Source organism: Chelonia mydas, chromosome 1 (assembly GCF_015237465.2).
Source record: "Chelonia mydas isolate rCheMyd1 chromosome 1, rCheMyd1.pri.v2, whole genome shotgun sequence".
In the NCBI taxonomy this organism is placed as follows: Eukaryota; Metazoa; Chordata; order Testudines; family Cheloniidae; genus Chelonia; species Chelonia mydas.
In genome coordinates this window covers 2,486,014-2,497,685 of record NC_057849.1, presented here as the reverse complement: position 1 = coordinate 2,497,685, position 11,672 = coordinate 2,486,014, and the positions used below count along the sequence as shown (strand labels likewise).

The following is an 11,672-nucleotide window of genomic DNA, read 5'->3' as shown; positions in this document are numbered from 1 at the left end:
AAAAGAGGGGCAAACTAGAAATTTGTGGGAGCAGGGCAGAAAAACCATAGGGAAAAGCTCTGGAAGATGGGGTGGGGCAGACAAACTATCCAACCCAGGAGAGCTATGGTGTGGGAGGCAAGCTTACAACACTCCAGGGCCAGCCAGGGAAGGATCCAGGAATGGTTGTGGGGTCCTTACTTCTCTCCAGAGGGCAGGCCAGCAGGGCGCCCCAAGCAGCAGCAGGAGCATCCAGCCAGCAGGGCAGCCAAATAAAACTGGCCGGTTGCAATAGTGAGGTGGAGGGGGCTCCCTCCGAGCCAGAGGGGGAAGGACAATGGCTAATCCCCGACAAGGAATCTTAAGAGGGGTGCTGGTGTGAGTAATGTGGAAACTGAATACAAAATGAAAGATTTGATGGCAAAGCGGGCAAGGGGCAAATGTGTTCCAAGCTCTGAAGGAATGTTGGACCTTGTGGCTCAGGAGCGTTTCTTAACCATATGTAAAGATGACGTGAAACAGTGTCGAGGGGAGAAAAAGTTGAAAACTGTGGATGTGATGTGTATCGGAGCAGTCACCCTGCTCCGGCTCAGCCAGGGTTAAAAGCCAGCCCTTGGTGAGGGCTGGGGCTGAGAAGCCAATCAGAAAAGGCTGAGTGGCAGCCAATGAGGGCCAGGCTGGGCCCTATAAAAAGGCTGCAGGGCCAGAAGGCAGGAGTCTCTCTCCAGCCTTGGAGGGAGAAGGGCCTAGCTTGGCAACTCCCCAGGCTGAGGCCTTGGATAAAGCCCCAAGCAGGTACTGGGGCTGCAGAGGTGTAGTGCGGGGATAGGCAGAGGCAGCTGGTCCAAACCCTTGCCAATCATGAGTGGCCTTTACGCACTGCAGTTAGCCCCAGTGAGTGGGGGCTGGATGACAACTGGCAATAGCCATGGAGGCAAGGTGGGTGTAGAGGGTTCAGGTTTCCCCTGGGAGCGGAGACCCAATGTGTGGGGGTACTGCAGTGGGCAGAACCCCAGGGTAAGGGGCACCAGAGTCCGGGAGGGACACGGGGCCCTGAGGCAGGTGAGACACTGGCCAGCAGGGGGATCTCCGAAGCTAGAGTTGAGCTAATTCCCTGGACAACCAGCAGGAGGCATTTAAGCATGGTGGGAAATAGGGTTCCATTTTACCTCATTCCTCTCATTCACAACCCAAATCTCCTGTAAAAACAAATGAGTCCAGAAGGTGCGACTATTATAATTCCTCTGATCACCTGAGGAATAAACACCCTGTGCTGGGAGGAAGCAGGTAGTCCTTGGGGATGCTTTCACCTGAACACAGAAGTCTCTCGGGTGCCTGTCACTTATCATACTGGGTTTGTGAAATAAGCCTCTGAACAACTAGGCATGAAGCACATCAAGGCTGTCAGCATCAACGGCAGGGAACAACTTGGGTGGGAAGATACAGGGACAGAAATTTCTGTGGGTAGCAGGGGTATAGTGCAAGAAGGTGACACGCTGCCAGAAGAGATTTCTGAGCTTTTATTAGTAGAAGGTTACTGTCAAGGTTCCTCCCCGACTCTGAAGTCTAGGGTATAGATGTGGGGACGTGCATGAAAACCTCCTAAGCTTACTTTTACCAGCTTAGGTTAAAACTGCCCCAAGGTACGAATTAATTTTATCCTTTGTCCCTGGATCTCCACTGCCACCACCAAACTCTAACTGGGTTTACTGGGAAATGTAGTTTAGACACGTCTTTCCCCCCAAAATCCTCCCAACCCTTGCACCCCACTTCCTGGGGAAGGTTTGGTAAAAATCCTCACCAATTTGCATAGGTGACCACAGACCCAAACCCTTGGATCTGAGAACAATGAAAAAGCATTCAGTTTTCTTTCAAGAAGACTTCTAATAGAAGTAAAGAAATCATCTCTGTAAAATCAGGATGGTAGATACCTTACAGGGTAATTAGATTCAAAACATAGAGAATCCCTCTAGGCAAAACCTTAAGGTACAAAAAAGACACACCAACAGGAATAGTCATTCTATTCAGCACAGTTCTTTTCTCCTCCATTTAAAGAAATCATAATCTAACAAATACCTAGCTAGATTACTTACTCGAGTTCTAAGACTCCATTCCTGATCTATCCCCTGCAAAAGCAGCATACAGACAGACACAGACCCCTTGTTTCTCTCCCTCCTCCCAGCTTTTGAAAGTATCTTGTCTCCTCATTGGTCATTTTGGTCAGGTGCCAGCGAGGTTACATTTAGCTTCTTAACCCGTTACAGGTGAGAGGATTTTTCCTCTGGCCAGGAGGGGTTTTAAAGCGGTTTACCCTTCCCTTTATATTTATGACAGTTACACAATCCTTATGCCTTTGGCTAAAGTGCACATAGAAACTGATAGTTTTGAAGCTGTATTATCAGTGAGGGTAGCAGACCATAACCGTATTGATATGCTAATTGGCAACGATTTCTTCTGTGTAGCTCAGGCTGAGAAAGTGTCCGCCCGCAGAAAGAAAGACTGTTCCGCTGGGGCCCTAACGGAAAAGCAAAAATTGTCAGGAACTGCTGAAGGAATGAAAGAGAGTCTCCTTGGTTCCTCTGCACCAAAAGTACAGGCACAAGATGGAGTCCTGTGTCACATGAGCTGATCACATGCCTCTGCATGTTTCAGTGAGTCACAGGAGGGACCATAAACTATATTCCAGCCAGAATGTCCCCAGGTAAGTCCATCAGGTGGGGATAAGTTTCTTCCATGGCACATGGTGTTCATTGTTGGGCCATCCACTTGAATATTCCATTCACATTGTGCTGGATACACTGGATGTAAACTGCCTTGTGGGATTTACCACAGGAGCAAACACATAGTCAATATTCGTAACTGCAAATAAAAAAACGAGACGTGCATACAGATAAGAAAATCATATTCAGCAAACTGTAGCTTTATATTGAAACCTCACATGACCTATTGTTACAAGATTTGTTGCAAATATGTAACAATGGTGATATTTAATGAGGAAATGTTATTTCCTCCTTGACATAACACAAGAACTAAGCATCATCCAATCAAAGGAATAGGCAGCAGGTTTAAAACAAACAAAAGGAAGTATTTCTTCACAGTCAAGCTGTGGAACTATCTGCCATAGGATGTTGTGAAGGCCCAAACTATGACCTGGTTCCAGTAAGAACTAGAGAAGTCCATCAAGGGCTATTGCCCAGGATGGGCAGGGTTGTTGTCCCTAGCCGCTGTTTGCCACAAGCTGGTAGTGGGTGACAGAACATGAATCACATGGGGATTGCCATGTTCTGTTCATTCCCTCTGAAACACCTGGCACTGGGCACTGTTGGAAGACAGGCTTCTGGGCTACATGGACCATTGGTTTTACCCAGTGTGGCCATTCTGATCTTCTCCTTTAGACCCCAGATGTATCTGCCCCCTGCTGTAACCCACTACACCCTACCAGAGTGAGATACATCCCAGAGCCGAGATACATCCCAGGAGTCCTGACGGAGTCTCTCTCTCCACAGAGGTAGAAGCAAAGTAAGAATAAACATTAAAATTTTAACACTAACCAGTGTCCCTTAAGTGACTTCCCACAAGATGTGAGAACATGTTACTATTAGAGGTGACTAGGTCCACTATTTATTCATTTATTTTCCAGATATATATTGTCACAAATATAAAGGGAAGGGTAAACCCCTTTAAAATCCCTCGTGGCCAGAGGAAAAACCCTTTCTCCTTTAAAGGGTTAAGAAGCTAGGATAACCTCGCTGGCACCAGAGGAAAATGACCAATAAGGAGATCAGATACTTTCAAAAGCTGGGGGGAGGGAGAAACAAAGGGTCTGGGTCTGTCTGGCTGATGCTTTTGCCGGGGACAGAACAGGAATGGAGTCGTAGAACTTGGTAAGTAATCTAGCCAGATCTGCGTTTGATTCTGATTTCTTTAAATGGCTGAGAAAATAAGCTTTGCTGAATGGAATGGATATGCCTGTTTTTGTGTCTTTTTGTAACTTAAGGTTTTGCCTAGGGGGATTTTCTATGTTTTGAATCTAATTACCCTGGAAGAAATTTACTGTCCTGATTTTACAGAGGTGATTCTTTTTCCTTTTTCTTCTATTAACATTCTTCTTGTAAGAAACTGAATGCATTTTCATTGTTGTTAAAATCCATGGGTTTGGGTCTGTGTTCACCTACGCAAATTGGTGAGGATTTTTATCAAACCTTCCCCAGCAAGGGGGGTGCAAGGTTTTGGTGAGGATTTTGGGGGGAAAGACATTTCCAAACAACTCTTTCCCAGTAACCGGTTAAATGTTTGGTGGTGGCAGCGAAAGTCCAAGGGCAAAGGGTAAAATAGATTGTACCTTGGGGCAGTTTTAACCTAAGCTAGTAAAAGTAAGCTTTGGAGGTTTTCATGCAGGTCCCTACATCTGTACCCTAGAGTTCAGAGTGGGGAAGGAACCTTGAGATTTTATATATATATATATATATATATATATATATATATATATATATATATACTCACAAGGTGGAAAATGTTCCAGCAACTGACAAGGGGAGGGGAAGAGAGGAGCAAGTGACAGGCGTAGGGCATTGGAGAGAAGACACACAGGAGGGGTGGAGCCTTGAGAGAACAGATGGGGCAAGATTGTCATTTCAGGAGTCCAACTACCAGCAATTGGAAAGGTGGCAACCCAGTGAATTGCACATAGACTGATTCCCCAGTTTATCATGCTGACACAGCACAGTAAGGACAGGAAAGGGTTTAATGTCTCTTGACTGTCCAGAGTAGCAGCCGTGTTAGTCTGCATCCGCAAAAAGAAAAGGAGGACTTGTTGCACTTTAGAGACTAACAAATTTATTTGAGCATAAACATTCGTGAGCTACAGCTCACTTCATCGGATGCATTCAATAAATGATTCAGGGAAGAGGGCCCAGCACCGTGCACCAGCCAGCTCTGCACGGACCTCAGTCTGAGAAAACATTTAGGTCCCTTTAGGAGTAAAGAGCCGGAGCAGCTTGTCCCGGATTTGTTTGGTCCTCACCCCGTAGATGATGGGGTGGAGCAAGGGGGGCACCAGGAGCTCCACATTGGCAATGAGAACAAGGAAGTGCAGTGGCACATTATCGCCAAACCGGTGCGTGAGAGAGGAGAAGAAACCTGGCATGTAGAAAGCTAAGATGGCACAAAGGTGAGAGATGCAGGTCCCAAAAGTTTTGAGCCGGGCATCCTTTGTGGGGAGGCAGAAGATGGCCCGGAGGATCTGAGTATAGGACACAGTGATGAAAAACACGTCCATTCCAATCTCAGAGAAAAGATCAAACAGGCCATAGTAACTACTGATGCGGATGTCAGCACAGGCCAGGTTCACCACAACTATGTGCCCACAATAGGTGTGAGGGATGATGTTGGTTCTGCAATATGGCCACCTCCTGGCCAGGAAGGGGTAGGGTAATGCGAATATTCCACTGCGTAGCAGCACAGCCAGACCGATCTTGGCCACAACAGAGTTTGTCAGGATGCTGGAATGTCTCAGGGGATGGCAGATGGCCACATAGCGATCAAAAGCCATGGCCACGAGGATTCCAGACTCCGTTGCTGAAAAGCAGAGAAGGACGTACATCTGGGTGAGGCAGGCACTGAAACTAATCTCCCTGGTATTGAACCAGAAGATATTCAGCATTTTGGGCAGGGTGGATGTGGACATGACCAGGTCAGTGATGGCCAGCATGCAGAGGAAATAGTACATGGGCCCATGGAGGCTTTGCTCCATCTTTACAATGAACAGGATGGTGAAGTTCCCCAAGACAGCTATGGTGTACATTGTGCAGAAGGGGATGGAGATCCAGATGTGGGCTGCCTCCAAGCCAGGAATGCCAAGCAGGATGAAGGTGGAGGGGTTGTAGAAATTGGTTGTGTTGGAATCTAACATGGAATAGGGGAGAAGGTGTCCAACTCTGAGGCGGAAGGCTGTTTCCTGCATATACCGTACGTTCCCCTGACTTTCTGTGTGTGCCCAGGATGCCTGGATGGAGAGAGAATGTTAATCTGAGATATTACATGCACTACTGGAGGCAGTTCTCATGGGTGAAGCAGATTGTTCGCTCTTCACTCACCGAAAAATGACATTTGAATTATTCAGAGAAAACAACTATGAACAATGACCATATTAAAGTCAATTCCACATTTAATGGGGCTCCCTGTGTTAATAAGTCTGACACTTAGTGGTGGGGGAACCTTAAGAGGCACCAGCAGGAAACACAAGTGTGGATACTGGTTATCCATCATTATTCCTTAATGCAATGAGAGGCAGCATAGGGACTCCCTGCTGTAGGAGTTCCCCATTCATCAAGTGGCTTGATATGTGAGAGTGGAAAAAAACAAACTTTTGTAAGACATATGCCAGGAGAAACAACCCAATTAGAACATACCTCAGGGAAAAGACCTGGGCACTGTTGAGAGCAGCTCAAGAGAAACACCTGCTGATTCAGAGCAGTGGACAAAACTAAAGCAATCTTCAGATCACTAAGATATGGGATGGAGAATACCATGTTCTGAATATGTGCTCACTTTTGGTCACCCAGTCTCCGTGCAGGATACAGTATATCTAAAAGGGATTTCCAAGACAGGCTCTGAGAATGGGGGAGGCTGCCATATGCAAACAGATAGAAAAGTCACGGTGACACCGCCTGATACTTGACACCATGCAGAAAAGTCTGGGACTCTTTCGTTTACAGAAGAGACAAAGAAGGGAACATATGAGAGAGGAGAGGAAAAAAAATGATACTGATTTATGTTCCAATGGACAAAGAGAGAACAGTTCCCAACCAGTACTATCTAGAGACACTGAGTGCTCCAAGAGGACTAATTCCCCAAAGCTGAAGAAAACTGACAGCAAAATTGATTGGAGGAAAAATTATACAGAAAAATATGAATGAAAATTGGTTGTTCTTTTGTGGAAAAAGTCATGATTCCACAGTAAACAAAGTGAACAAATTTGGGTAAAAATCCAGTTCAGTGGCAAAGGGAAGGCAGCAATTAGGGGGAAAAGAATATGTAGCAAAGGGGGAAAAGGGAAACCAGAGAGCCAAGAATACAAATGGAAAGTTATGAAAATTGATAAGGGACGTTAAAGATGTCAGGGAAAACTCCACATTTGGCAGGGCTAAGGATAACAAAAAAGGAGGTTAACATACTTAATAACAACAAGAGAAATCACAGAAAAATGTTATGGCAATTCCTGTGTTAAATGTCAAGTATTAAAAAATAAAGGGAAAGTGTTTTTTATAAAAGATTTGACAAGGTTAAAAAACAATGGAAAAGCTGGTCTGGGATTAGTTGTTTTTTGTTTTTTTTGAACGGGGCTGTTTGTAGTCAGGTTCTGCAGGGATCGGTTCTATGCCTGAGGCTATTCAATACTTTCATGAATGATCTGGAAGGAAATAGAAGATCACCGCAGATAAAATTTTTGGATGACCCAAAGATTGGCAGAGTGGTTGCAATGAGGTGGCCAGGGCAGGCATATCAATTGATTTGGAGCACTTGGAATGTGGGGCCCATGCAAACAAAATGTTTTAATAAGTCAAATGCAGAATCCTTGGAAAAGGGAATGCAGGCCCGACCCACAGACGACAGCACTGTATTATGGAATGCAAGGACCCGGAAAAGGATTTAGGGGACATTGTGGACAACCAACTCATCTTGAGAGCCCAGTGAGATGCTGTAGCATAAAGGGATGATGGGGTCCTCGGATACATAAACAGGGGAGAGGTGAGTTGGAGCAGGGGAAGGATTTTACCTCTGAAGATGTATAGACTTTGAAGATGTATATCTCTATAGCTTATCAAAAAGATGATCAGACGGAAACTTTCATGGGGAGAAATCCATGCCTAGTAATGGCTCTGTAATCTACCAGAGAAAGGCTGATCGAGACCGAAGGGCTGGAAGCTGAAGCAAGGCAAATTCTAGCTATAAACTAGGGCCACATATTTAGCAATGAGGGTGATTAATCATTGAGACACACTGAGAAGGGAAGCAGTGGATTCTCCAAGTCCCCATGTTGGCAGATCGAGACTGGATGCTTTTCTGGAAGATCTGCTTCAGTGGTCTACACCAGGGTTAGGATGATATAGCTACATGTCTCTGGGGTGTGGATTTTTTTTGCTGTTTCAAAAAAGGCAAATGCAATGTTAGGTTATATGAGCAGAGGTATAACATGGCAGTCACAGTACGTGATCGTATTCCTCTACTCGGTGAGGGTTAGGTCTCAATAGTAATGTGTCCAATTTTGCTCACCAATGTATAGAAAGGAGGTAGACAAACTGGAAAGGATCCATAGGCAAGAGACAAAGGTTATGCACAGGATGGAATGCAAGCCGTAGGAACCGGTATGTTTATTTGGAAAAGTGGAGATTAATGGGGGACAAGATAGTGAACTTCAAATACTTGAAAGGCTGCCATAAAAAGGTGGAGGAAAGTTATTTTGTCTTACATTGAGAGAGGCAGGACAAAAGGCAATGGGTTGAAACTCCAGCATAGCAGATTTAAATTAAATTTCAGGAAAATCTTCCTAACTTGAAGTACAGGAGGCCAATGGAACAGACACCCAGGGAAGTCATGGAATCTCCGTCTGTGGAGGTTTTCCAAAGACGTGTGAATAGCCATCAGTCTTAGATGACTAAGACAAAACAAATCTTGCATCTTGTCAGGGGGTTAGACTAGCAGACCTTTGCCTTCCCATTTAACTCTATGGCTCTATCATTCTATAATGCAAAATCCTAGTGTAGATCAGGCCTTCGTCACACACAAGCCTTTCGGCTCAATACAGAGGTAACTGAGTTGTAATTAATGGGCCTATGCTTTACAGGAGGTCAGACTGGATGATCACATGGTCTCTTCTGACCTTAAACCCTATGGATCTATTGATAAAGAAAGTAGATCAGGCATTTATGTTTAATGTGTCTCATAACATGAACAAGGGAGCATTTAGTTAAATTGGAAGTCTGAACATACAAGAACGAGAAAAGAAATTGCTAACATAATCCATGTTTGGCCTGTAGAACTCCTTGCTACCGACATTATTGGAGTGAACAGCTTAGCTGAAAGGAATTCACAAATGGATTGGCCATTTATAGATTCTTAGATATTTAGGTCAGAAGGGACCATTATGATCATCTCCTGCACAACACAGGCCACAGAATTTCACCCACCACTCCTGCAAAAAACCTCTCACCTATGTCTGATCTATTGAAGTCCTTGAATCGTGGTTTAAAGACTTCAAGGAGCAGAGAATCCTCCAGCAAGTGACCCAGGCCCCATGCTACAGAGGAAGGTGAAAAACCTCCAGGGCCTCTTCCAATCTGCCCTGAAGGAAAATTCCTTCCCGAACACAAATATGGCGATCAGCTAAATCCTGAGCATATGGGCAAGATTCATCAGCCAGATACTACAGAAAATTCTTTCCTGGGTAACTCAGATCCAACCCATTTAATATCCCATCACAGGCAACTGGGCCTATTTACGATGAATATTTAATTACCAAAACCATGTTATCCCATCATACCATCTCCTCCATAAACTTATCGAGTTTAATCTTAAAGCCAGAGAGATCTTTTGCCCCCACTGCTTCCCTTGGAAGGCTGTTCCAAAACTTCACTCCTCTGATGGTAAGAAACCTTCGTCAAATTTCTATTCTAAATTTCCTGGTGGCCAGTTTATATCCATTTGTTCTTGTGTCCACATTGGTACTGAGTTTAAATAATTCCTCTCCCTCTCCGGTATTTATCCCTCTGATATATTTATAGAGAGCAATCATATCTCCCCTCAACCTTCTTTTAATTAGGCTAAACAAGCCAAGCTCCTTGAGTCTCCTTTCATAATACAAGTTTTCCATTCCTCAGATCATCCTAGTAGCCCTTCTCTGTACCTGTTCCAGTTTGAATTCATCCTTCTTGAACATGGGAGACCAGAACCGCACACAGTATTCCAGGTGAGGTCTCACCAGGGCCTTGTATAACGGTACTAAAACCCCCTTATCCCTACTGGAAATACCTCTCCTGGTGCATCCCAAGACCGCATTAGCTTTTTTCACAGCCATATCACATTGTCGGTGGAGTTGCTGTCATCACCTGTAGTTAAGGCTGCCTGATGCTTGAATAAAAGACCCCATTTTCAGTTGCTTATGAATTTGCCAAATTGTAGGTGTTTGGACTGAAATTTCCCATGCCGGGTGGCTGCTTTGAGCAGAATTATTTTTTGAAGGTTTCAGGAATAACAGTTCAGCCGACTTCTCGAATAAACCTTGGAGAAAGTATGTGTTTCCCACGTTGACAAATTCTTATTATTGTTCTAGTGAGGAGAGCTAGCACCTCCAAGCTTTCCAGCAGCTAAAAGTCAGGTATCAGCCCCTGTCCCTCTGTCCCATTAACAGCCAGAGCCCTGAAATGCAAGAGGAGAGGGTGACCGTGTCTGTGCGTTAAAACACAGCTGGCCCCTGATGTCTCTACTCAGTTCTTCCTCCAAGGGGAGCTTTGCCTCACTGGGGCCTGAGCAAAGTACAGGCCACTGATTCAGAATTTGGTCTTCTATTGTACATCTACTAACACCTGTCATTCTGAAGGATCCCCTCTGCCACTGAAATGCAGCCACCTCGGGGCAGTACTCCATCAGGCAGGACGACCAGGGGTGCCCAGAAAAGAGTTACATTTTGGCCAATGATTCTTTAGCAAACTCATCACCTATGGGAAGGGCCCTGGGATGTGTCATGGTTGTGCAGAGCAGAAAGGACCCCAGACGTCCTCTCTATCCCATCACGTCCACGTTGCACGGTGTTTGTCGAGCAGGTGATCTCCTCAGCAAGAGATGGGTACCTGTGAATTCTGAGATGGAAGCGTCTTCCCTGGGAATCCCCCTCAGGTAGCCGTGTCCCAAACCTCTCTCACCCCAGCATCTGCAGCAACATGCCACACCGAGAGCCCATCCAAGGGTGTGCGCCGTTTATAATATAGCTCTGTGCAATCCCAGTGGGGTTCGCTCAGCCTCGAGGGGAGAAGAGAGCATCTGAAAGTAAACAGGCTGCAGAGAATCATGTCTCTTCTTCTGTGCTAATTATTCAGCTTTAGGAGAAAACATTCATTAAGGGACTGTCCCAAAGGGAGATGAGAGCTCCTGGGCTTTGTGCTGAGTGAGAGAAGAATTGGCTGTTTGTGTATTTGTGTATATTTATAAAATACAGTTGATTTGAAAGAAAATAAGGGATAATTGCCTAGATGGATAGATAGATAGATAGATAGGAGACAGACAGATCTGGAAAAAGGTGACCCAGGGGAGACGTGAGCATTTTCTGCTGTTGCTATGGGCTCAGAGATCAGTAAATCTCATGTGCAGAGGTAAACTCCTTCCCCTGCTCCAACTCACCACTCCCCTGTCTATGCATCCAAGCCCTTTCGGCCACAGCATCGCACTGGGAGCTCAGGATGACTTGGTTATCCACAGTGATCACCTAGTGCTTTTCAGGGTCTCTGCGTTCCATAATACAGTGCCCTGGTCTGTGGGTCGGGCCTGCATTCCCTGTTCCAAGAGGATCACTTTGCATTTGTCTTTATTAAAACATATTGTTTGCATGGGCCCAGCTCACCAAATGTTCCACATCAAATGTTATGCCTGCCCCGGCCACCTCATTGCAACCACTCTGCCAGCCTTTGGGACATTTGCTT

The 11,672-nt window shown here is 45.4% G+C and overlaps 1 protein-coding gene across 1 annotated transcript; it reads right to left on the bottom strand.

Moving 5' to 3' along the window:
* Positions 1 to 4,942: 4,942 nt before the first annotated feature.
* On the bottom strand, positions 4,943 to 5,890 carry LOC119565141 (olfactory receptor 52E4-like). The gene has a single exon (XM_037889575.1). It carries the CDS (start codon positions 5,888 to 5,890, stop codon positions 4,943 to 4,945), a length of 948 nt encoding a protein of 315 aa, XP_037745503.1.
* Between the last annotated feature and the right edge of the window lie 5,782 nt (positions 5,891 to 11,672).